The sequence below is a fragment of the Alternaria novae-zelandiae genome (genome assembly GCF_023758075.1).
Source record: "Alternaria novae-zelandiae strain BMP 2774 chromosome Unknown scaffold_11, whole genome shotgun sequence".
NCBI lineage: Eukaryota > Fungi > Ascomycota > Dothideomycetes > Pleosporales > Pleosporaceae > Alternaria > Alternaria novae-zelandiae.
This window is the reverse complement of record NW_026056971.1, coordinates 238,945-264,172: the sequence shown is the minus strand read 5'-3', so window position 1 is coordinate 264,172 and position 25,228 is coordinate 238,945. Positions and strand designations below refer to the sequence as shown.

At 52.2% G+C, this 25,228-nt stretch overlaps 6 protein-coding genes across 6 annotated transcripts; 4 read left to right on the top strand and 2 right to left on the bottom strand.

Annotated features, from left to right (window-relative positions):
* Window positions 1-547: 547 nt before the first annotated feature.
* J4E88_005873 (uncharacterized protein) lies at window positions 548-6,620 on the top strand (the record flags this gene model as incomplete). Its single annotated transcript, XM_049399505.1, has 10 exons — window positions 548-595; window positions 646-733; window positions 795-865; window positions 926-1,158; window positions 1,206-2,959; window positions 3,680-3,920; window positions 3,991-5,191; window positions 5,238-5,582; window positions 5,629-6,406; window positions 6,475-6,620. 10 exons carry the CDS (start codon window positions 548-550, stop codon window positions 6,618-6,620), a joined length of 4,905 nt encoding a protein of 1,634 aa, XP_049254518.1.
* A 7,649-nt stretch (window positions 6,621-14,269) lies between these two features.
* J4E88_005872 (uncharacterized protein) lies at window positions 14,270-15,265 on the top strand (the record flags this gene model as incomplete). The annotated part of the gene is made up of 1 exon (XM_049399504.1): window positions 14,270-15,265. The coding sequence occupies one exon, from the start codon at window positions 14,270-14,272 to the stop codon at window positions 15,263-15,265; it is 996 nt and encodes a 331-aa protein (XP_049254517.1).
* A 1,201-nt stretch (window positions 15,266-16,466) lies between these two features.
* J4E88_005871 (uncharacterized protein) lies at window positions 16,467-17,447 on the top strand (the record flags this gene model as incomplete). Its single annotated transcript, XM_049399503.1, has 1 exon — window positions 16,467-17,447. One exon carries the CDS (start codon window positions 16,467-16,469, stop codon window positions 17,445-17,447), a length of 981 nt encoding a protein of 326 aa, XP_049254516.1.
* Window positions 17,448-18,747: 1,300 nt separating this feature from the next.
* On the bottom strand, window positions 18,748-19,167 carry J4E88_005870 (uncharacterized protein; the record flags this gene model as incomplete). Its single annotated transcript, XM_049399502.1, has 2 exons — window positions 18,748-18,863; window positions 18,930-19,167. 2 exons carry the CDS (start codon window positions 19,165-19,167, stop codon window positions 18,748-18,750), a joined length of 354 nt encoding a protein of 117 aa, XP_049254515.1.
* A 2,303-nt stretch (window positions 19,168-21,470) lies between these two features.
* Window positions 21,471-23,030, bottom strand: J4E88_005869 (uncharacterized protein; the record flags this gene model as incomplete). Its single annotated transcript, XM_049399501.1, has 1 exon — window positions 21,471-23,030. One exon carries the CDS (start codon window positions 23,028-23,030, stop codon window positions 21,471-21,473), a length of 1,560 nt encoding a protein of 519 aa, XP_049254514.1.
* Window positions 23,031-24,001: 971 nt separating this feature from the next.
* J4E88_005868 (uncharacterized protein) lies at window positions 24,002-25,228 on the top strand (the record flags this gene model as incomplete). Its single annotated transcript, XM_049399500.1, has 1 exon — window positions 24,002-25,228. One exon carries the CDS (start codon window positions 24,002-24,004, stop codon window positions 25,226-25,228), a length of 1,227 nt encoding a protein of 408 aa, XP_049254513.1.

The window sequence follows — 25,228 nt, the reverse complement described above, 5'->3', positions numbered from 1 at the left end:
GGGGCTGTTGGGACTTTCTGAATGAAGACGTTCGTGGGAAATACTTCATGAAGGACGGCACGGTGAAGGAGGAGTATCGAAAGCCAGCAGAAGATACTGCAACATTGTCCAGACAGTCTTCATCAACGACCGAAACGACAGGCGACAGGCGTGAATGACCGAGGCGTATGTTGTATGTACAGATGTAGCGAATGTACCGGGTTCCCATCTACACAAAACGAGGTTTGGTAGTCTAATGTACAAAAGAGTCTCGCAATGACGTGTATGAGTTGAAAAAAGTGTGGAGTTTGGTAAGACTTGCTTCTAGAAGGAATGATGTTCGCGCGCCTTCCCCCATTCAGCCGCTAATGCCGGAGAGGAGGGGCATTACGCCGCCTTCGGCCCTCAATAAATTGCGAACACAAGACTCATACCAGACCCCGATATCTCCGCGCACCCTTACGACTGCCCATACTGTGACTCACAGTTGTTTCATCTATAAGGAAGTCAGCTTCTGGCTTTGTGCTTTTGTCACACACTCCAACTTCTCGACTCGGTATTCAGCAACATGGACGGCATTAAGAAGACGTTTGCGCAATGCAAGAAGGAGGGCAGGGTATGATCTGGCATGACCAGGAAGAGACGACTAGGCTGACATTCGTGTAGTCTGCTCTCGTCACCTATGTGACTGCAGGTTTCCCTACCGCAGAGGAGACACCAGACATCATGATGGCCATGGAGGCCGGAGGTGCTGGTACGTAGGACGAGCAATTGCTTCCCCGAACGAAGCGACGACAGTCAATTGACACGCTCAGACATTATTGAACTCGGCATGCCCTTCACCGACCCCATTGCCGACGGCCCAGCAATTCAGACCGCCAACACTGTACGTTGACTCATTCGCCACAATCCCTTGGAAAACCTCCCTGACACCATGTGTCTATAGCAAGCCCTCAAGAACGGCGTCACAATTGGCCATGTTCTCCAGATGATCCGCGATGCGAGGAAGCGGGGCCTGAAGGCACCAGTCCTCCTCATGGGATACTACAACCCGCTGCTCAGCTACGGCGAGGAGAAGATGCTGCAGGATGCGAAGGAGGCCGGAGCCAACGGCTTCATCATGGTCGACCTGCCACCGGAGGAGGCTCTGCGCTTCAGGAACTTCTGCCGCAGCTACGGGTAAGCACGCCATCTAGAAGAGCTTGAGACGAATGCTAATAAGACAGCCTCTCTTACGTCCCCCTCATCGCACCCGCTACCTCCGAGCACCGCATGCGCGTCCTCTGCAAAATCGCCGATTCCTTCATCTACGTCGTATCGCGTATGGGCGTCACTGGCGCCAGCGGTACAATGAATGCTGCCCTTCCTCAACTTCTCGAGCGCGTCCACAAATACTCTGGCAATGTACCGGCAGCTGTCGGTTTCGGTGTCAGCACACGCGACCACTACCTGAGCGTAGGCAAGATCGCTGAGGGTGTCGTCATTGGCTCCCAGATTATCAACACATTGATCAAGGCTCCAGCAGGAGAGGGCGCAAAGGCGGTCGAGAAGTACTGCGACGAGATTTGCGGCAAGAGCACCCGCGATACAACCCGTGAGGTCGGCATTATCGAGACATTGAACGAGGCCAAGGAGCCCACCAACGTCCATGTCGACAAGGTCATCACAGATGCCGACACACCAGATGGCCCCGGTCTCGCCGACCAACTGGAGATGCTCAACACCGACGAGACGGACGGCGCAAATGGAACCAACCAGCAGAACGGATTTGACGAGAAGCACAAGTTCCCCGCACGATTCGGCGAGTTTGGCGGGCAATATGTGCCTGAATCCCTAATGGATTGTCTTTCTGAGCTCGAGGAAGGGTTCAACACAGCGATCGAAGACCCCAAGTTCTGGGAAGAGTACCGATCCTACTACGACTGGATGGGCAGACCAGGACATCTGCATCTTGCCGAGCGCCTTACCGAGCACGCTGGAGGTGCCAACATCTGGTTGAAGAGAGAGGATTTGAACCATACCGGAAGTCACAAGATCAACAACGCCCTCGGACAGGTACTCATCGCCAGGAGACTGGGAAAGACTGAGATTATTGCCGAGACTGGAGCTGGCCAGCACGGTGTTGCGACAGCCACTGTCTGCGCCAAGTTCAACATGAAGTGTACCATCTACATGGGTGCCGAGGACGTCAGGCGTCAAGCCCTGAACGTCTTCCGCATCAAGTTGCTCGGTGCGCAGGTCGTTGCTGTCGAGGCTGGTGCGCAGACCCTCCGTGATGCAGTCAACGAGGCCATGCGCGCCTGGGTCGTTCACCTCGACACAACTCATTACATCATCGGATCCGCCATCGGTCCTCACCCCTTCCCTACGATCGTCCGTACTTTCCAGTCAATCATCGGAAACGAGACCAAGGAGCAAATGCAGGCCAAGCGTGGCAAGCTTCCCGATGCTGTAGTCGCTTGCGTTGGTGGTGGCAGCAACGCCGCGGGCATGTTCTACCCCTTCTCCAAGGACATGTCCGTTAAGCTTCTCGGTATTGAGGCTGGTGGTGACGGTATCGACACAGACCGCCACAGTGCAACACTCTCCGCTGGAACCAAGGGTGTGCTTCACGGTGTGCGTACCTACGTTATCCAGAACCAGCACGGACAGATCAGCGAGACTCACTCGGTCTCTGCTGGTCTCGACTACCCCGGTGTTGGCCCAGAGCTGTCCAGCTGGAAGGACAGCGACCGTGCCAAGTTCATCGCCTGCACTGATGCGGAGGCGTTCATCGGCTTCCGTCTGATGTCCCAGCTCGAGGGTATCATCCCCGCGCTGGAGACGTCGCACGCCGTCTTTGGTGCCATTGAGCTGGCCAAGACGATGAACAAGGACCAGGACATTGTCATCTGTGTCTCTGGACGTGGTGACAAGGACGTGCAGAGTGTTGCGGAGGAGCTGCCCAAGCTAGGACCCAAGATTGGCTGGGACCTGAGGTGTAAGTTTGATAGTACTTGAAGATGACTGAACACTGCTAACATTCTACAGTTTAAACGATGATATTATTCACGTAACACCAGGCAAATGATTGTATATAGCCCAAAAGTGAATAAAAGTTCAAGCAATGTTCGCTATACGCATTTCTACATGGTCTTCTTGAAAGTGAGGCTCAACAGACGATCTACCAGACATCACACGTTTTGAAGCGTGATTGGCGCAGAGGATTGCGGGCGACCTATGCGCAACGATGATGCAGGTCGAGTGGTTTCGGCATGGGTGCGATGCAGGCAATGACTAGCCGCGGCCAGGAGCGGGCCATCGCGAAGACATGCAAAGGTTCCACTCAACTTGACTGAAGACGAGATGGAAGCTGCATCCCATGGGACGTGGGGTTTAGGCGCGTGACGATGGATGAAGACGCTACCTGTCGCGTGTTCCGAGACAGTGTATGGGCGTGGTCGGTGTGGGTGCGGGAGCGCGGCGGAGGGCCAATGGCGGGCCCATGTGTTCCGGCGCGGCCCTGGTGTGCGGTGACGAAAGCGCATCCACATCTTCAGGCCAGCGCCGAGAAAGGTTCCGCGCCAATCCCACACATCTCAATGCCGCATTTCCACGTGCTGCACGCCACCTGACCGCCTGCGACTACGCCCTCTAGCCTGCCTGCCGTAGCGTCTTCTCGCTGGAGACTGCCTAACACTGCTCCTCCACAACCCGCAAGCCTCCACCCTGGACGCCTTGAGCCCTTACCGTGACGCTGCGCCCATCCAAGCCTTTGAGCTCCAACAACTCACCACATCCCCAAAAGAGACACGGCGCGAGAGCAAGAGGGAACAAAAGCGACGGGAGAAGCTCGAGCAGCTTCGCGAGGCCGACGAGATGAAGTTCTCCCACAGCCTGCAGTTCAATGCAGTGCCGGACTGGAGCAACCATTATATTGCCTACAGCAACCTCAAGAAGCAGTACGTTGCGCGTCTCGGTGGGAATGAAGAAGTAGTAGTAAGATCGAGGGCTGACAGACTCTGTGTACAGAATATACAGCCTTGAGACGCAGCTCAACCAGAAGCAGGCGCATACCGATGCCGAGTCCTCACCACTCCTTAACGGGGATGCCGACGACCCTGACAAGGTCTTCACGAATACCCTCGACACGGAACTAGAGCGCGTCACGTCTTTCTACAAGCTCAAGGAGAATGAGATCTTCGAGGAGATGGAGGCCCTGCTCAAGGACGAGGAGCTGTTCGAGTACCACCAAGAGGAGTACAATGAGGAAAACGAGAATGCGCCGCCAGGGAAGAAGATGCGCAGTGGAAGTGTCTTCAAGGCCATCGGCTTCAACCGACCGCGGGCCATGAGCGGTGCGAGCGGGCGATCAACAGACCACGGCGCAGAGGCAGATGGAGACGAGGACGATTCGGACGAAGACGTCGACGAGACCGCACAGCTGCGTAAGAAGAGCCCAGACGGTCAACGGCGACGCAGACGGACGACCGACGAAGACATGGCAGCCTCGCACGTGTCCTCAAGACGGAAGACGAGCGTCGCGTTCGAGGACTACAACGACATGGCTTTCTCTGCACTATATGACGAAGGCGTGTCGCTTAAGAAGCGGGCCGTCAGTGTCTATGTTCTGCTGTGCGAGCTGCGATCCTTCATCCAGCTGAACAAGACGGGTTTCGAAAAGGTGCTGAAGAAGTACGACAAGATCATGGACCGCAAATTGAAAAAGACATACCTGAACAAATACGTCTACCCGGCATATCCCTTCCAGCAAAGCACCATGGACACGCTCACGCGGAACCTCGAGCGCATGGAAGAAGCGTACGCACAGATCGGCACAAAGGGCGACATTGTAGAGGCGAAGCGCGAGCTGAGACTGCATCTGCGAGAACACGTCGTATGGGAGAGAAACACAGTTTGGCGAGAGATGATTGGAATCGAACGGAAAGCGCAAGCGGCCAATATCGGTATCAGCCATACACTGCTCGGACGCGACACAACGGGAGGCAAGATTAGACGGCAGGGAGACGAGGTGGAATCAGACATGAAGGAGGTGGATACGCCGATTGGAAGATATCGGTGCCCGCAATGGCTCGTCAGCAGGACCTTTTGGATTCTGCTTGCCTGCATAGCGGTCTTCGTCGTGCTGCTTGTTGTGCCTATCATGGAGGCGCCTGAGCAGCAAAATTGTCTGGCTATGGTGATCTTTGTCAGTTTACTATGGGCCACCGAGGTATGCAGAGTGTTCGTTAACGTCAGTCCTATACTAAACACCACAGGCTATACCTCTCTTCGTCACTTCACTCTTGGTACCTTTCCTCGCAGTAACACTGAACGTAGTCCGAAGCGACGTGGAGCCTCACCGAAGACTAGAATCCAAGGCAGCGGCGTCCTACGTCTTCTCCGCCATGTGGACACCAGTCATCATGCTGCTACTCGGTGGTTTCACAATCGCTGCCGCGCTATCAAAGTACAACATCGCCAAGATGATGGCTACCTTTGTCCTCAGCAAGGCCGGAACGAAACCAAGGACCGTACTCGTGGTCAACATGTTCGTCGCCATGTTCGCCAGTATGTGGATCAGCAACGTTGCCGCACCCGTGCTCTGCTTCTCCATTATCCAGGTATGTCGGCACTCTCCAAGCCCTCCCAACCAAGCTAACGTCGCAGCCCATCCTCCGCAACCTCCCCGCCGATTCCGACATGACCAAAGCACTCCTCATGGGCATCGCCCTCTCCTCCAACATCGGCGGCGCCGCATCCCCCATCGCCTCGCCCCAGAACCTCATCGCGCTGCAAAACATGCACCCAGAACCCTCCTGGGGCGTATGGTTCTTCGTCGCACTCCCCGTCTGCATCATCTCCATCCTGCTAATCTGGGTCTTCCTCCTCATCACCTTCCAACCCGGCCGCGGCACCAGCATCGTGCCCATCCGCCCCTTGAAGGACAAGTTCACCGGCGTGCAATGGTTCATCAGCGTCGTTACGCTCGTCACCATTGTCCTGTGGTGCGTGAGCCACCAGCTTGAATCCATCTTCGGCGATATGGGCGTCGTAGCCATCATCCCCATTGTCCTCTTCTTCGGCACCGGCATCCTGACTAAAGAGGACTTCAACAATTTCCTCTGGACCATCATTATCCTCGCCGCTGGTGGCCTGTCCCTCGGTAAAGCGGTTAATTCATCAGGGCTGCTGCATACGATCGCGGAGTCCATCACTGCCGGCGTCGAGGGCATGAGTCTGTATGGTGTTCTCGTCGTGTTCTGTGCACTCATCGGTGTGGTCGCTACGTTTATCAGTCATACCGTTGCGGCGCTTATTGTGCTCCCGCTTGTGCAGCAGGTCGGGCAGCAGATGCCGGAGCCGCATCCTAATTTGCTGGTTATGGGCGCGGTGTTGATGGCTAGTGGGGCGATGGGGCTGCCGACTAGTGGGTTTCCTAATATGAGTAAGTCTTTCCTTTCCCTTCTTTCGTCGTGTGATTGGGAAGTGGATGGGTGCTAATGTGATGTGCAGCTGCGATTATGATGGAAGATCAACGTACTGGACAGAGGTATCTTGCTGTTAAGCACTTTTTGACGAGGGGTGTGCCGGCGAGTATTATTACTTTCTGTGTTATTATTACGGTTGGGTATGGGTTGATGCTTGCTGTGGGTTTCTAAGTTGGATTAAGTGCATCGCATCGTTTTAGACTGTTGAGCAAGAGTCATATTTCCGCATCTTTAGCGACGGAGGCGGGTTTATCGAATGAAGATATCGCACTTCTTGACAGTGTTGTGGTATGACTGATGATTTGCTGGCTGGGGTGTTTGTTGGGAGCACATTGGGGGCCAGGCAGTGTATGACTGTCGATGAAGTGATCTACTGTCCTGGCCCCTTGTTGCAGCATGCGGCAATGCTTCGTTATATGACTGTCGATATACTGATCTACTTTCCAGGATGTTTGTCGGACGACGCAGTAGTTGTTGTTGCATCACTGTCTACCAAGTGGTCTGTGGTGCGAGGGCCTTGTTGCATTGTGTGACTGTTCTTTGAAGGATTGTTGGTTGTGCGGTTACACCAGCACGGATCTACATACATGCTAACATCTATTATAGGAAAATGTGCCGTCCGCTCCTTTACCTATCTCGATGACTGTTTGGAGATTGTGTCGTAATGAAGGTGAGCGTGCCCTGCACGGATGAGCACAAGCAACATAAGAGACCCATATCCATTGTCCGTTGCATCTAACTACCCGAGTACGTTAATATCCGGAATCTGCTACCCGGGTTATTGGGAAGACTTTGTCATTCACGGATATGGGTGATCATTCAGATCCTTGATGACATCGTCTGTCAATTCCATCTCCGTGTCGTTGTCGTTAAATAGCTTCTTCAACTCAGGAGATCCGAACACCCGTACCGTAACGCTGCAATCTAGGCACAGCCGCTCTGCTTGATCTACAAGCTTACACTCTGCATGTTTCACATGGTCCACCGTATGAACCTCACCTGCCGGCGCCTCCCTAATTATCTCTGCCTTATCTTCTATCTTTGCCTTGGCGACTCCTTCGAGGAGCAACTTTCCACTCGGGTTGCTCGGGTTGCGGAAGCGCGACTGTCTAGCCACACAGAAGAACTTTCCGTTGTTGTTGCGAGCTGTCGTCTTCCACTTCCTTTCAATCATTTGGCGCATTTGTTCGTATCTAGCGTTGTCGGCAATCAGGCGTCGCTTGCTCTCCAGCTCGTCGCTTAATATCTGGGGCAGGGTGTCTATGCAGAATGAACACATGTCGGTTTCGTCTTCTGGTGAATGTGTTTGGACGCATATCGGTGGGTACTTTCTGAAAACACAGGCCACACCGATACTCTCCATAGCTGGCATGGTCTCGTTTTGTTCGAATTTTGGTTATGGGTAGACTACTGGAAGCTGTTTGTTCGGGATATAGCTCGAATTTGGCGATTGTGTAAATCCCCAAGATTGGTTTGTATCTATCGACCTGAAGACGTGAGATAGAGGATGTGTATTGAGTACTTTGATGTCTATTCTCGGCCATCATTCGCAGCGCTCTTTATACTCGCACCCAGTCATACGACACCTATGACTTGTGAATGTGACGCGGTTCGGGTATACAAGCATTTGACCACCAGAGGGTCTGAACGGGGCGACACGGGGAGATGGTATGACTTGATTGAACGGTGTTTCGACAGGTCGTTGCATCACCACGCGTCTACCGCGAACCTGCGTCGCCGCTTACAGTCAACGTTGTTGCAAGCTGTTTTACGAGGGTTTGTATTGCGTGTGTGTTATAAAGATCTGCTACTCATTTACTATGCTATATAGGCTAAGTATAGCCCTTACTACGTAAAGCCCTGCGTTACTACTACAGCATTGTGGGATATACTATGGCATCTACTCCATTCCTTCATCAAGAATGACTTGATTGACGAGTGAGAAATCCGTTTCCGCATCTTTGTCGAGGGAAGTGGGTTTATACATCAAGAGATCGCATTTTGCTGAAACGCTCCTCTCTTGTGCACTGGACAGGTCGTCGATTGTGAAAAGATTGTGGGATTCTATAGTCATATACTGTATGACTGTCTATGATACAAATGATGGTCGGGGCTTGCACCGTGCCCAGCACGGCTGCATTGACGATAACACATACATAGGAAACATGTCAGTCATGACGCCACTGGCCGTGAGCATGACTGTCCAACAAATGATTGTCTTAAACACGAGCACCGTGCCCTGCACGGATCCGTCCAAGTAACATATAGCTCGAGAACAAGCCCATTACCCGTTCTATGCACCCACGCTGTTGAGATAAGCCTCCAATTCTTGTACAACCTTGGGGTCGAGATATTTGTCATCTAGGGTAAGCCTTTTCAGCTGTGGGGCTCCATGGTTCTTCACCGCGTCCACGCAGTTCTCACAAAGCTCTGTGTCTTTTTGGATTTTGGAACAAGGGTAACACGTCATGTGGACTTCAGCTCCGCTTTTTTCCTCCTCTTGGTTGGCATCTGACCTGGCATTCATAACTCCATGAACGAAGCTTCTGCAGCTGGGTACGTTGTCATTCCAGAAGCGCTTTTGTCGCCATGCGCATGGAGTTTCCTTAGACACCTGCTCGGTCCAAAGGTCCTCAATGGTTTTCTTGAACTCTTCGTATTTGCTGTCGGTCATTGTTTGTCTTGCTGGTTCCAATCTATCCATGAGAGCTTGTGGATGGGTTACACTACAGTACCAGCAGAGGTTTTCGCCCTCAGCTAGCTTTGGTTCTTTGTTGACGGCAACTGTGATGCAAAGTTTCGGTTTTACAAACTTGCAATCCGCGACCGATAACCTGTTATCTGACGGGACTGGTAGTCCCATATTGTCGTACTATTATTTGTGCTTTCGATATCAGAGGGGTTGTATGCGTTGGAGATGGAGGTCAACTTTGGTCGTTGTGTAAGGCTTCGGAGCTCTTCGGTATATTGGCTTGAATGTTTGGAATAGAGGAATTGTATTGAGTACTTCGTGTCTATCCTCTTTCATTGTTTCTAGCGCTCTTTATACTCCCCGTTCTCGCGTTCAGTCACGGAGTATGACTTCGTGGATGTGAGTAGGTTCATGACTTCCTAGGGTATCGGACTTCCAGAGGGTCTGGTCTTGGTGACGCGCGGAGAGGAAGCGACTTGTGTATCCACCAAGTCATTATTGGGGAAGGACTCGTAGGTTATCGATGAGTTGATGGTCAAGCTCGTAGCGCACGAGGGCATGAGGGAGGTCAAGTCTGACTTCCTGACACGCGTTAACGGCTCATACCGTGAGTGAAAAGGGGAGACTCAGCATCGTCAATGATTGTGGTCTGAATCATCTTGATAGATGCCTCATCGACGTGGCGACGCGGTTGGGGAGAACATATTTACCAGTGTCGTGACTGCCTGGGTGGGCCTGCCGACACTGCGTCATTAGTCGCTAATCGTTCTTAGTGCGAACCCGGCGTGCATGCGCGTCGATCTGGGAGATGTACTCACGGTTCACAGACTCATTTTCGTCCTTCAAGGACCCTTTTACTTGCCTTCATCGCATTATTTTGCCCGGAAACTTTGGCCAGGCACGGGTAGAAAATCTCCACAAGTAGGCAGCGGCGACACCTGGACATCTCGATACCCTTGGCGCAGCAAGCGACTCAAGCCTACCGACACCGTTTTGGACATTGAGCATCGCGATAACTAATCCGAAAACTCGGTTTTGCAGTGTGGTGGTGACCATTGGTGCGGGGGCGCGAACTCAGCCTTGCGTACCAAGGTAGGCTACCCAATCATGATCCATAAATGTCAGCTTACATGCATTAGCGTCACGGAAGCCTCGAGGAACATCTCGCGTGGGGCCAATGCCAACTTCCTCCTCCATTCTACTCTACTTCTATCGTAGTGCAATATATATCCAACGATAACGGACAAGCAAGACGCTGGAAAACCCTTTGGCATTGGGTACCTGCTTCGTGGATCAATGCAGTCAGCAAATACACGCTACCGTCGCAATGTCTAAGCCACGATTGTACTCCCAATGTGGCAGACCCATAACCATGTTGAGAGGAACCCTTCCCTTCTCTGTGTCTTTCCTTTCCCTTCGCTCTCTGTGAATGCAATCCAGATATCATGAAAGAAAATGCCGACGCACCAACAGTGGGTGACAGTCCTGCTTCACAGCATAGCGATGTCGACGATACGGCAAGTCTTGCCAACAGGCCACTCTCAGTACAGGATATGCGCATGTTCACCAGATACGACGGAAGCCCTTCAGGTCGTGTAGGCACTTCCGAATCACGATCAGATCACCAAATTGAAGCTACAGGTCCTACTAGGCCCTTCAACTCAGCATGCGTCCGCAACAAACCGGACGAGGCGCGGCCCTCTTCACGAAAGATCACGCACCGACAGAAGTCATTCTGAAAGACCGTAGGCACAATTCTCGGGTTCTTTCTTACAGGTTAGTCTTGTCTGTCGCATGCACATGACCCTACTGACGCTCTTTGAGCTCTCTTCGCAGCGCTAGGACTCTTCATGCTCTTCAAGCATCTGAACGGGAGACAAGTTGACACTAGCTTCCTCACGCAGACACAAGTCTCGGCAGTGTCTATCCTGCTAAGCACAATCTTCAAGGCTGCACTAACTGCTAGCATGGGCATGTGCTTCGCTCAACATCTGTGGTACCTCCTACGCGGCACAGCAATGTCTCTGTCGACAGTCGAAATGCTTTTCGTCATCCGCACAAACATCTTTGCGTTAATTAACCCACACGGGATTCGGAGAGCGCCTTTGCTATTCCTCATGGCGCTTTTAATTTGGTGTGTCGGACTCGCAACTGTCTACCCGCCAGGAGCACTTATTGTGGTCTTCAAACCTCAAGAGTTCACTGAGCCCCGAAATCTATCGGTCATGAACCCACCTCTTCCGCTGCATTTGGATCTGGCTGGCGTTGAAAACTTTCCTACTTTAGGCGGTTATGTGGTGGACTCAGGATCTGAGGCGTCTCCCATGGGAGCTCAGCAGAATCCTGAGTTAAGATGGTTCTCGTACGGGTAAGTTCAACATCATACTAGTTGGTTAAGTCGAAATTGACTTTCTAGCGAACCTGATCCTGCACTGATGTTCATTGCACAGGCGATCGTGTTCAACAATCAGATGTTCACTCTTCCGGGTCATCCGGGAGAAAACTCTAGTTATCATTTGGAGTTCAGAGGTCCGCAATTCAGATGTACTACTGAACAGTACAACAGCGACGTCGTAATTGACTATAAGCAGCAACTTTACCTTGAAGTACCAATGTTCACAACGACATGGGATCAGGAACAACTAATCTACTCATCGAAGCAATATGCCATTTCCAACTATACTGTACAAGGTGACCCGAGCAAGGAGATAGTCGGAGAGGCCAATTGCAGAGTTAAGGAACAAATTTGCATAGCTCAGTCTGTGCTCTACGATGTTGTCATTACGTTTCCGCGCGGTGTCCAGACGGTGGAGTATTCTTTCAGTGGCGCAAAAGCACTCCCTCGAAAAGTCGAAGCTTTTGGAGCAGATTCAGCATTGACACTTGAGCTTCCACCAAAAAGCCAAGCGTACAAAGATTGGTATCATGAGTTATCGACCATGATACCTAACTCCAATGAGTGGGCCATTCTAGATGCGCTGGGAGCACTCATCGAGGGCACATCATTTCAAGCAACAGCACCATCGCAGCTAGTATCGTGGCTTGACTATCCGCCTCCGCAGTCTCTTTTGGAGCAGGGGTGTGACAGCGGTTCTGATTGCCATCTCAGCGAGGGGACATCAGATTCTACAACAGTTTGTGTTTGCAAAACCTGGCTCGAAAACCATGACCGTAGCATGGAAAACTGTAAGTCCCTTTCACTAGCTGTGCATCAATACAGAGACTAATCAATCTGAAGCTTTACTCAAGGGTACCATCTTTCACACGGATCGATTCGTTCTCGGCTCGGACTTCAGCAGGTATGATCCAAGGCGATCGCTCAATATCACCGAGGCCATGCTCAATGAGGTGTTGGCCAACATTACCATTTCTGCCATCTCACTCGGCACCTGGTGGGACATGGTGCCAGTGACGAGTACTAGATACCGCAGTACATATGATCTCAGCAACCCGCTCAACCTTATTCTTCCATACAGTATATGTTTAGCAGCGGCTACTATCTTTATAGTCATCGCAATTTGGTCGCTCTGGCGCAACCGCGCGCCTGCGGCTGATGGCGGTTTCCTCCAAATCATGACGGCTACCGTAGGCGATACGAAAATGAGCCGAGCTGTACTGGAAGAAGGGGTGGCTACAATAGACGACATATCAGATGAGTTGAAGGGCTTAAGGATTCGCTACGGTGAATTGGATGACGAAAACATCTTGGGGGCACAAGGCAAACGGCTTGGGTTTGGAACAGTGGACGAGATCATCTCGCTGGGAAGAGGAAGTAAAAGTGTCTAAGTCTGAAGTCTCTCGTTCGCGCAACAAAATACACCGACCTGTGTATTTCAAGTTCTTGCTCTTATACAATGATGGCCCCTGTTGCGTAATCAGCCCATCGTCATTCCGAATCGTGATCCCCGTCCACTCACCTAACTCGCCATCCACCGGCTCACAAACGGGATAATCGCCGCCGCACTAAAATGCGGTGCCGCAAACCCCAGCCCAGCATACTTCATTGTCACCAGCCCATCCACAAATCCATCCACCGCCAACATTGTCGCCATCAATGCCACAGCCTTTACATCCCCTCGTTGCAGGAAGATGCCCGCGATGATACCAAAAGTTAAGTTGCGACCGCCCATACACTGGACGAAACCAGATGCGAAAGTGTCAGGCTGAACGGGCATGCCAAAACCGGCAGCGAATGTGGTGGGTGCGAGGAGGGCGAAGAGGCCGGTGCTTAGGAGGAAGCCGGTTACGCCGTAGTTGGCGAGGAGTTTGAGTTGGGTCGACATTTCGGGAGGGTTATATGAGATTGGTAGAGTTTTTCTGGCATGGAAGGAGCGATGTTGTGGTAAGGCAGGTACCTACGTAGGGAGGCTGGACGTGACGTCATGATGTTATTTCCTTTGCCGCAAACACCACATGCATCGACGCGCTTCACATCTAGATGCTACCGATACTATTGATCGCACTTTTTGATGCAGCTACCACTCTCAATGAGAATTGCAACTGTTCCAAGATTGGCAAAGTGAGTTCAAGCGCCGATGAGCGTAAGGATGTGATACATTATTCATACTGATCAACACCCTGACGCAAAGAGCGGCGGACCGGCCTCAACACGAAACTGATGGAATTACACGACGAGTAGTCGATACGTGAAGTTGGGTAGATATGTAATCGGACAAGGATTGTAGTTGCGCCAAGCCTCTAAATTGTGTCGCCGATGAGGAGTAGGGCCGACGTTTGCTTCCCACTCCGCACGTCGACATGTTACAGCTGGCGTTATGCGGTATTTCCGGTATATTTTGGTAAAGTGCACTTCCTTGGTAAGATTAGTTCGGAGACAGAGTGCCAATACAGGCGAAAGAGCGGTGATGTTAGCAAGGCACCCTTCCTTTCAGCTGTGTTCGAAGGGCGTCCGTGGACACCGTCTCCAAGCTGCTTACACATGACGGAGTTTAGGTAGTTGAACAACAGGTTTTTGATCAAAGACTTACAAGATGTGGACAAGAAGCGCATTTATTGAAAGCGGTAAGAGGGTATAAAAGAACAGCACTTCCCATCTGTTGTATCTCTCATCAAACACTACAATTTCTACAACCGCTTACTACCTACCTTCCAAAGACCAATCGCCAGCATGACTACTCGTTACGCATCCGCCCATCAATCGCCCAACGGCCCCGGTGACCAACGCCCTACGGCCTCTCAGATCGTCGCAGATGAGAACCTCCAAGGAAAATGGTCGGACAAGACAGTCCTTATCACTGGCTGCTCCTCTGGTCTTGGTATCGAGACCGCGAAATCGTTGTTCGACACCGGTGCGACGCTCTTCCTTACGGCTCGAGATCTCAACAAAGCCAAGTCCGCACTCGGAAGCCTGGTAGAGAGCGACCGTGTTCACCTCTTGGAGCTCGACCTCAACTCTTTGGCCAGCGTGCGCAAATGCGCCGACTCGTTCCTGGCCCAGCACGATCGTCTCAATGTCTTCATTGGAAACGCAGGCATCATGGCATGCCCAGAAGGGCGCACCGCAGATGGCTTTGAAACGCAGTTCGGCACAAACCACCTGGCTCACTTCCTGTTGGTCCAACTCCTTCTTCCTACGTTGGTCAAATCAAGCACCCCAGAGTTTAAGTCGCGGGTTGTCATGCTCGCGTCCACCGGCCACCGCATGGGCGGTATCCATCTGGACAATCTCAACCTCGAAGGGGAATACCACCCTTGGACAGCGTATGGTCAGAGCAAAACAGCCAACATCTACACCGCAACCGAACTCAACCGCCGATACGGAAGCCAAGGTGTACAAGCGTTCTCTGTCCATCCCGGTTTGATCTTCACCGGCCTCATGACGCATATCGACAAGGAGACGATGGAGTCGTGGGATAAGAACCCCAATATCGGCAAGGCGCTCAAGAGCCCGCAGCAAGGTGCTGCGACTACGGTCTGGGCAGCTACCGCGAAGGCTTTAGAAGACCAGGGCGGTAAATACCTTGAAGAGTGCCAGATCTCCAGCGTACTCAATCCAGACCCTGCATCCGACGAGCCCGGTTATGCGCCTCATGCGTACGATGAGGAGAAGGAGAGGTTGTTGTGGGAGAAGTCTTTGGAGTTGGTTAAGCCTTTCATGGAGTAAAGTGCGTGTCATCTATAGTGACTGTATTCGAAGCACTCCTTTTGCTAGATTATAGATACTGTCTCCCTTAGCAATATACAAACGTGACAAGAACTTGTTTTGGCCCATGTTTGTGCGAAGATCTCGCGAATTTTGTGCACAGTCCGTACAAACATCACACGCGAATTGATGATACATGAAGAAGCCACTGTTTCGAAGTGTTCAAGAACGCGGTTGCGCATTAGCACGAAGATTTCGTGAAGTACGGTCTTGAAGATACGAGACCGCATTGCGCGTATAGGCTTCGTCACGTGCGCAGAGTCTTCTCCATACCTAGGTAGAGTGATGTAGACTTGTTCGATTTCTCCAGAGCGAAATTCTTCGACGCTAAAATTGCTGTCAGAATTTCTCTGGGGAGAAAGAACGTCCCGCTGCCCGTAACGTTGTAGCCGTGTCGTGTCCACGGGTCCCGCGGACCCCACAGACGGAAGTAGACAAGGGGGGATGCTTGGCGGATGAGTGGGGCACGCGAACCCAACGCGTGGCTGCCAGCTCGTCCGCCTTTTGCCCACTCTCGCACGCCATAACATCATTACACGACTACCTTCATCATGTGTCTGAGGCTTCTTGCTGTCGAATCACTTTAGATGATGCAGTTCTCTCTGCACTAGCTCCAGATCTGGGATAACGCTGCAAAATCTCCTCAGACATGGCGCGTCAGGAAACCAGCGGACGGCGCTCACTCCCTAACTCCGCAATCCTCTTCAGCCGCCAACCCGAGTACTGCACCTTTAGATAAAAGATGACAAACGATTCCATCCGAGTTCAGCAGCGGTGGGGCGTCGGACGAATGTCCAAGGCTACCTAGGTAGGCGTACGTAGCCTCCTGTTCATCGCGCAACTGCGGATTACTCCGCGGACCTGTTCGCTATGGTGGCAAGTATCGAGGTAATCAGGCCTGGGTGCTTACCGATCTGGGTGGCCTGAGTGCTTACTGAAAAGCGAGAGTCAACGACAGAAGCAACAAGAATTGCTCGGGCGTAGCCAAGGCCCAACAAACAATGCACGATCAACCCGTATAAAAAGGAAAGCAAGCTTCTTTTTCGCTTCAAGGGACGTACACAAATAAGGGGTCCTTCCATCACCGACACAGTACTCGGAGACAGCGTGCCTTTCAACACCAACTCAGCTCTTCCGAAAAGCCCTCGATCAACTACCAGCTATGAAGCACTTTCGCGCCAGGATGCAGCTTATGTCCGTCATCTCAGCTCTTATGGCTTCGACATTTGCTACGAATGTTTCGACGGTCTACCAATTTCCCAACGGCACATGGGCCGAAAACATTGCTGCGATGGGCAACGGCTCCCTTCTCGTAACGACCCTCGACGCTGCTCAAGTGCATATCGTCCACCCGCAAGGCTCACCTGCAAGCTCTTCCGTCATCGCCACTTTCCCGAATGCAACTGGCGCCCTAGGAATTACCGAGTTTCAAGAGGATGTCTTCGCTGTGATCGTTGCGAACTCAGTTCCTGGAAACACGACGAATCCACAGAGCTTTTCGTTGTGGAAACTTGATGTGACTGTCAAGGACGAGGCAGTCAAGGTCAGCAAGATGTCTGAACTGCTTAACATGGCTATGCCTAATGGCATGGCGACATTGAATCACGAAATATTGCTGTTGGCAGATTCGATGTATGGAAACATTGCTGCGTACAACGTCAGCACTGGGAAAACGGAAGTCGTTCTCGAGGATCCTAGCTTAGCAGCCAATCTCTCTGCCCCGGTACAGCTTGGTGCCAACGGGATCAAATTTCACAATGACTACGTATACTACACCAACACCGCCCAGTCTCTGGCTGGCCGCGTTCGAGTCCACCCATCTACTGGCAGACCCAACGGCTTTTTCGAAACCGCGCGCGACTCAACCTTCAACGGTCCTGACGATTTGGCAGTTGCGAGGGATGGCAGTATGTACGTCTGTGCGCCATTGGCAGCACCCTTAGGCGACAAAATTCATCACATCGAACTGAATGGCAAATTCACGACTATCGCTGAAGGTGGATTGGTGGCAGGCTCTACGGCATTGACATTCGGAAGAACGGACAAAGACAACAGTACCCTTTATGTGTCTACTATGGGTGGCTTTGGACCGGATGGAGCAGCTAAGGCTGGTGGGAGGGTTATTGCGGTAAAGCTGCATTAGCAGTACCTGGGATGAGTGAAGCCCTCGGACTCGAGATGGTGCTTCGGGGGTCGGAGTTTACGACAAATGATAAACCTTTACAGTGGATGCACTTTCAAGATATTTAATCACAGTCTAACGCATATAGTTACGCATCAAGAGGTCGTGACTTTGGAACTACTAGCGTCTGTATATAGAAACGGCCGGTAGCAAGGCTTAAAAGTTAAGAGTCTGCAAGCACATCTATTCACTTTGATCGACTGTCTCATATGACCCACTTTACAATGACATAATAGGACATATGACAAGGCCGCAACGATTTGTCAAAGCTACAACTCTGCCACTACACAGTTCTCTCCGGTACATTACTCCCGCTTGGGCAAGAGCTACATGTCCGGCCCCCAACACCTTCCTTTTCATATATCACACAAAGTGCGATTTGAGGGCGCCACCTCATCTTTGCAGCCGATGAATCTCCTCACTACCTGCGCTATTGCAGTTGTCGTTCTCGCGATAGCCTGCATCATGTACAGCTTCATTATTACCGCCATCGACAAAGCCACACACGCCAAACTCCACGCCCCGACAACAGATCGCCGTCGCATGCGACGCAAGGCCGTTGGACATAGGGGTAGGCGTCTTGGGGCAAGTAGAACCTTGCTTTCTTTGCTGATAAAGAGCTACATCATAGCCAGCGACGCCAAATTTTTATACGCCCGACAACGAGATCCTCTTAAGGTACATCGTTTTACAAAACAGGAACGAATCAAGTTCGGTATAAGCACGAAAAAGGAGAGAGAGGAGGAACTTCCCGACGCACGATGATGCATGAAGCTGGAATACACAAGATACAAGGATACATCCGACTGGAACGGCGCCCAAGTGGTGAGATGCAAGCTGCATAGATATCTGGAATATTGAGGGGCTATAACAACATCAATGAATGCCATCGTTAGCGTTATGGATTTAACCTCAGGCTTTACCTTCGTCATCGCTGGATAACTCATCATATCATTTCCTTGGAGCGTGTTGTCTTAAGGCGAAAATATCGAAGCCCTTTATCCCGCACGTTCACATGGCAAAAAGAGCAAGGCTAAGCTAGTCGCACGAGATGGGGCAATAAGACAGACTTGGAGGTGATGTGGTGAATTGCTATAAACCGCTGCGTCGGACCGTAATGTTGGATAGCAGTCGCGCAGCCTCTCCGTGCCTTGCGGCAAAATCTACTCTAGCTTCAAGTACAAAGCTCTCAGCCGTTTTCCCCTCGAGACCCGCGAACGAGGCCTGATATCGCACAGCGTTGTCTCTTAGTTGAGGTACTCTAGCAAGTGACGGAGATACCCTTGATAGGGGGGCCAAGAGCGTAGCACTCTCCAGTTATGGTGACATTGGCGAACTGGTTCACACTGGTGCATGTGGCATCTGTCCAGATAGCCACTACATCTCGTTAGCCCTGCGCTTCTCTTCACAGCCCGAGTTATGGAGTCGAAGGAGATTACGTACCCTTGCAACCCGCGTTGGCGTAGTTGAGCCTCAAGCTTGCTTGGCAAGCGTCGGTGATGGCATTGCAACCAGCGTGAAGATCACCAGAGCCAGCCTTGTTGCAGATGGTGCCCCTGCAGCCAGCACCAGCATAACGGTCGACGGAGGCAACAGCAGCAACCTGGCGGGGTGAGAAGTCGGAGGTTGGGGAGGCGGTGGCCAGGCCGAGGGCGGCGACAATAATGGTGAGAGCGTACATCTTAGAAATTTGAAAGATTGAAGAGTGTGAGAGTTGAAGAAAGGACTTTGTGGTTGCTGGTTGAAGATGATTGTAGCAATTAGCATAAGGAAAGGGCATTCTTATACCTTTGATCGTCTACAACTCAGGGGGATGACCATCAAGCGAGGCTGCAGTCTTGAGGCATCAGCAGCTCTTCGGATCATCGGGAGGCATAGCCTCATCCTTCGGTGTGTTGTCGTTGTTGGTGACGAGAGCTCGGATGTACAGCGGTTTACGGTCTACCCCACGCATGGCCAAGAGCGTCAGCGTAGCATCAATGCGATTATCAAACGCCAATAGCGATGCAGAATAGCTGACTGAGTTGCCTGTGGGTTGTACTAGCAGATGTGGCTCTTGCGGAGTGTGGACTGTGACGCACCAACGAGCGGTAAGATGGTCTAGCTGGCAACGATATGTGATCTCCGCGGAAGGAGCTCCGGCATCATAGACGATTGCTGAAGGCATTCGGTATCGCTCCGGGCAGTTTGGTAGTGATTTGCGTGGTAGTTTACATAGTAGAAGACCGTTGCCGGTATGGAGCTAATTCCGAAGATGCAGGAAAGTGATGGACATTTCCTTGCTTCTCCATACCTGAATAAGCCAGGGCTCTGAAGAGTCTTTGCAGAATAGCCGAGGCCATGGTAGCACACCGTTAAGACCAGTTTGGCGCGACATAACAAAAGGTTATGCTCTTCTCAGCGGTGGCGTGTTTGTTCTGCGATGATAGGACCACAGTGCGCATTTCTCATGCATCTTAGTGGTAGGTACTCCGACTCAACGAAATCTCTAACACTTACGTACGCTAGAGACTACCCAATGAACGGCTACGCAAAGAGCCGGGTGTCGAACAAACCGAACGTATTGGCTGACCAGTCGGCAACCCGGGACTAAACTCATCTTGCAGTCTGAAACGTATACGAAGAAGATCGGTCATCGAGCTGATCATAGGCAGTCGAGCATCATCGAGATACCGTCGAACCCTGCAGCTATATCAGTTGGTTCCCACACATTCAAGGTAGGCATGATGGTATGCAGCCTCCCTGTAGGTACGATCGCGTGCGGGCTGACACATGAATCCAGTTAGTTGTCAGGACGAACACTGCCGAGTCTGTGCTAGTCACAGCCCCAGTGTTCGTCTTCAATCGCCTGGACCTCATCCTAACTCTGCCATGCGGGGTCGTCTGGTAAGAATTGCTGTAGGAGCGAGAAGTCCTGCAGGCCTTACTAGCAAGTTCGCGTGCCAGGTGTCTCAACAAGCCTTCCGGGGACTAGCCTTCGGGCCACACGCAACTGGCGGGCCGAGCCTGTTGTGTGCTTCGGCTGCCGCTTACTGCATCGCGTCTGCAGTATGTAAAGCTAAAATCCCGTATCCAATGTTTGGAGTTGTACTTCCACGTGGGCCAAGCTATCCGCACGCTCCGTAGGGATAAGACCCCTGAAGTGATCTGTAGCCATGGCAGGCAGACCTGGTCGTATACCCAGTTCCTCTGCTCGTCGAACCGACAGATACTGGACTGGGTAAGATCATAGGTGTTGGGCCTAGACGCGATGGTAGAATGACCGGGTAAATTCGGTCTCGCAGGATGGGCGTGCATGCAGACATCGTATTTGACCTGATAACCTGGTCTGTGGGTGCATAGGCGGTCGACGCCGGATCCCCGTCCACCAACAATGGAGCTACATATGTGATTAAGGCGCTGGTTTATGAGCTTGGATCTAAGAAGATGAACAGCAGGCTCCGCACAGGTACCGGAAAGTCTTGGCATCTGATGTAGATGGTTGGCGGTCCGTGTGCGGGCGTCTGACTGCTGATGCGGCGGCGGGGAGTGATGCGCGTTCGCCCTGAGTTACAAAGCATTCATCACCCTGATCTGACCACCAAACGCGGCCGTCGGAACTTTCTCGACCGTGTTGTGATGGAGGGCGCGATGGCGGCATCGTAGAGCGCGTGCTGGAAGCGTGGAAGGATGGAAGCCACGGAGCCGTTGTCCGCAAGGGCCGTGTCGCTTGTGGCTTAGTAAGCCGAGTCATGTGATGCTGTCATCTCGACGCGTCCGCGGGGGAGATTCAACTTTCATCGCAATCACCTCTTGAGGCATTTCCTTGTCATCCGGCAGACAATGAATTCTTGAAACAATTTTAAAGGCAACCTCAGACATGCATGTTTGCGACTGTGTAAAACAAGGGTCTGGGGTCTACGAGCAGGTGAAGGTGTAGCACAAGTACAAGAGCAATTAATATGACAGATAAATGCAACTGTCGCTCGTATCCTCCGCTTGATGTTAGACCTGACGTCTGAACCTTTTCAATGGTCTTTGTTGATCGGCCGGTTGATCAGGATCCCAGCCAACCAAGCAATTCACAGTCTCCGCTCCAAGCCCAGGGTCGTTGATGCGGTCGCCAGTCGGCATGCGGAACTGTCCCATAAGCTTGACATAAGAGTCAAGCGCATCGACCATAGTCTTTCCAAGAGCCAGAGCCTTCTCAGCCCTAGTATGCGAATAGAAAGTCAGCAGTTCGAGCGCATCCTCTCGCATTCCGTTCTCCACCAAAGTCTTAGCGCTGCGCTCAACCCACTCCATATCTGCGAACGAAGCGTTCTCAAATCCGTGGAGCATGTTTTGGACGATGGGTAGGTATGACTCCGGATCTGAGCAAGTATAGTAGAGGACCTGCTTGAAGATACGTCCGGCGAAGTGCGTGGCTTCTTGGTATTGGTAGTCGGTATCTAAAAAGGTGGATGCGGCATCTTTGTAGAGATAGCGATGGAGGCCGTACTCAGGTGGCACGCTCTTCACACCCAGCCACCACGGGTTGAAGGGTGCGGTCACAGATCCAGTTGGAGCGACCCAGATTCGAATCAGATCCGGGTCCATATCAGCGCGAAGGGACACGACTTGACCATAACCGGCTTCATCATCTGAAATACGGTAGTCACGAACGCGCTCGATGAGGTCTTTCTCGGTCACCGGAGCCATGGCGCGGGTGGCGTTCTCAAGAGCCGCTTGAGACATGTACTTCGCACCTCCGTCTCGCGCGGTGTATCCCTCCGCTTGGTAGGCATACGCATTGAAGATGTTGAACGGCTCGGTGCCGTTCGGGTTCCACCAGCCCTGTTCGACGGCAAAGCTCACGATGTTCGGGCTACCCATGTAGTCTGTACTGTTTTCGAAATCGACCGGGAAGTCCTCAATGTAACCTGGGTAAAGCACACGTACGTCGTTCTCGACGAGACGTTCTGCAGCCCAAAGCTTCTTGCCTCCTGACATCTGCCATACGACCCATCCTTCGTTCGCGTCTGCGATGAGATGCGAGTTGCCGCCGTAATCGGCATATCCGTATTCTGCAATCATCTGACCAATGAGCTCAACACCTTCGCGTGCGGTGCTCGCGCGTTCCATAACGATACGAGCTAGGTCGGAGTATTGTAAACCCGTCTGGGGATTAGGCGTCATGGCAATGAGGTCATCTCGGTTTTGTGCCCAGATGTCCCTCACAGCGACGCCCTTCTCATTCACACCACCGTTCGTCAGAGGAGGTGGGAAGCCCTCGAAGTCGGAGTATTCCATGGAAAGATAGCGGAACGTGTGTGGCACTTGCGATATGTTCATCAATTTGCCGGGCATCGATGCGTCTTCGGTAACTCCAACTGTGATTGTCGCATTCGGGGCGTGGTCCTTTGCTGGGAAGATCTGAAGCCAGTGCGAGGACACTTCTTCTCCGGTGCCACCCAGCATAACGCTGCCATCCTGCGTTAGGTTCTTTCCGACGTAAAATCCATAGCTTGCTCGGGCGGGCTTCGCGAGACTCAGAAGCCCTACTGCGAGAAGCTGTGTAAGCATGTTGCCGTCCGGTGGTAAAGATGAAGATGCAAGATCATAGAGCAAGTATCTCGGAGTTTTTCTTGCGGAATCTTTCTCACAGCAAGGGTGGGGGTGCTCGAAAGCGGTCCGACTACGTCAGATAACTCCGACGCGGCACATTGCGGAGATCACATCGACTGGAGAAGGTCAAGCTCGTGGTGTTGGAGATGCGCTATGCAGGAACCGGTTCGGTGGGCCTTGGCACCTGAGTCGTGAACTACTGTTCGGAAATATTGTCGGGCACGGCTGCCGCTTATCGCACACGTGAGTCCAATGACCGCTGTTGCTTAACAGCTGCACTCATCCTTGACCGCTGAACGTTGCAACGTTGTGATGTAGTGGTGTTGAGGAGCGCGTCTCGCAAATTGAGCAGGCGGGGTTGATTCGCAAGCCACTACGCTAATCATGCGCGAAGGAGCGGGTCGTCGGGTCTGACTCTTTCGTGTCGTTCTCTGAACTCCGTCGCCAGCATGCACCCAGGAATTATCCCGTGCCAATGAGTTCATTATGCGGTGGATTCAATCGCTATCGCTCAGAGTGACTCATAAAGGCTCATGTCTTCCGCACGTAGTAATCTCCATCACCATAACGGCCATCGTGAGGTTTTGCAGGGCTTGCGATCTCGAAAGAAGCGTTATGTTGGTGCCTGGAGGGAGCGCAAGAGCGATGAGGTAAGTCCATGAGCAGACTAGGAAGGTCGACAACGCCCTCGCCATGTTTTGCGCAAATTGCGCGCTTGACAAAGGCGTTGTGTTGGTATCTGGGAGGATCGCGAGGATGGTAAGCTACCTACTCGTGAGTGCATACGCTAGGCAGACACATCGACCTGTAGGCATGGGTATAAGTATCTGAGGCATCCGAGCTGCAACATAGCAACGCTACACTTCCCTTGCAGAGTATATCGGAGCCCTACAACTATCACCACATCTTTGCCATCACTACCACCTGCAATGTCTTCCGACTCGGCACCCTCTACTCTTCCGCGTCAGCGCATCCGCGATTTGTTGCCAACTCTGCATCTTGGTCGCTACCAGCCCGGTCCAAAGAACAGCCTGACAGACATCCCCGGTGTACTCGTACACACTGAGTCCATTCATTCATCTCCTGCCTATCCCGATGCCCCACCAAACGACATCAACACTGGCGTGACGACCATCATTCCGCGCAAGGACTGGTTCCACAAAGCTTGTTTCGCAGGCATTTTCCGCTTCAACGGCTCCGGGGAAATGACTGGAGCGCACCTGATCGAAGAGATGGGCCTTCTTTTCTCCCCAATCATCATTACGGGGAGCTTTGGCGTTGGCTCAGCGTACAACGGCATCTACGAGTATGCGATCCGCGAGAACTGCGACAAGAATGGAAAAGTCGATTGGTTCCTATTGCCCGTCGTAGCGGAGACCTTTGATGGTTTCCTGCACGATGTGTCCAAGTTTGCTGTAACGCCGAAGCATGTCGTAGATGGCATCGACAAGGCGAGCAGCGACCCTGTGAAAGAGGGAAACACGGGCGGTGGAACGGGTATGGTTTGCCATTACTTCAAGGGTGGCACTGGATCCAGCTCTCGTGTGGTACCTGGTGAGAATGGCAAGAGTTATACAGTCGCGGCTCTGGTCCAAGCGAACTACGGCAAGATGTGGGATCTCAAGATTGGAGGTGCGCCGATTGGGAGACTCATCTATGAAGAACAGAAGCGAAAGATTGAGGAGAACCCTGACGATCCAGAACTACTGGCACAAGCGAACCTACTGTTCAAGGTGAAGAAGGAGAAGGACAAGAAAGATGGATCCATCATAATCATCCTGGCCACGGACGCGCCGCTTCACCCGCAACAACTGCAAAGGCTCGCCAAACGCGCGACTGTCGGATTGTCTCGCGTAGGTGGCTACGGCACGAACTCTTCCGGCGATGTCTTCCTCGCGTTCTCTACCGCCAACGAGTTGAACGTGCAGACAGTCACAGCGGGGCAAGCATCTGTCGATCCGTACAAGGCGAGAGAGGTATCGGTGACCATGACCGACGATCAGACAATCAATGCCTTATTTGAGGCGAGCGCTGACGCAGTCGAAGAAGCAATATACAATGTCCTGTGTATGGCGGAGACAATGGACGGTAACGGAAACAAGATTGAAGCGCTGAACCTGGAGCGCGTGAAAGAGCTGATGCAAAAGTACCTGTAG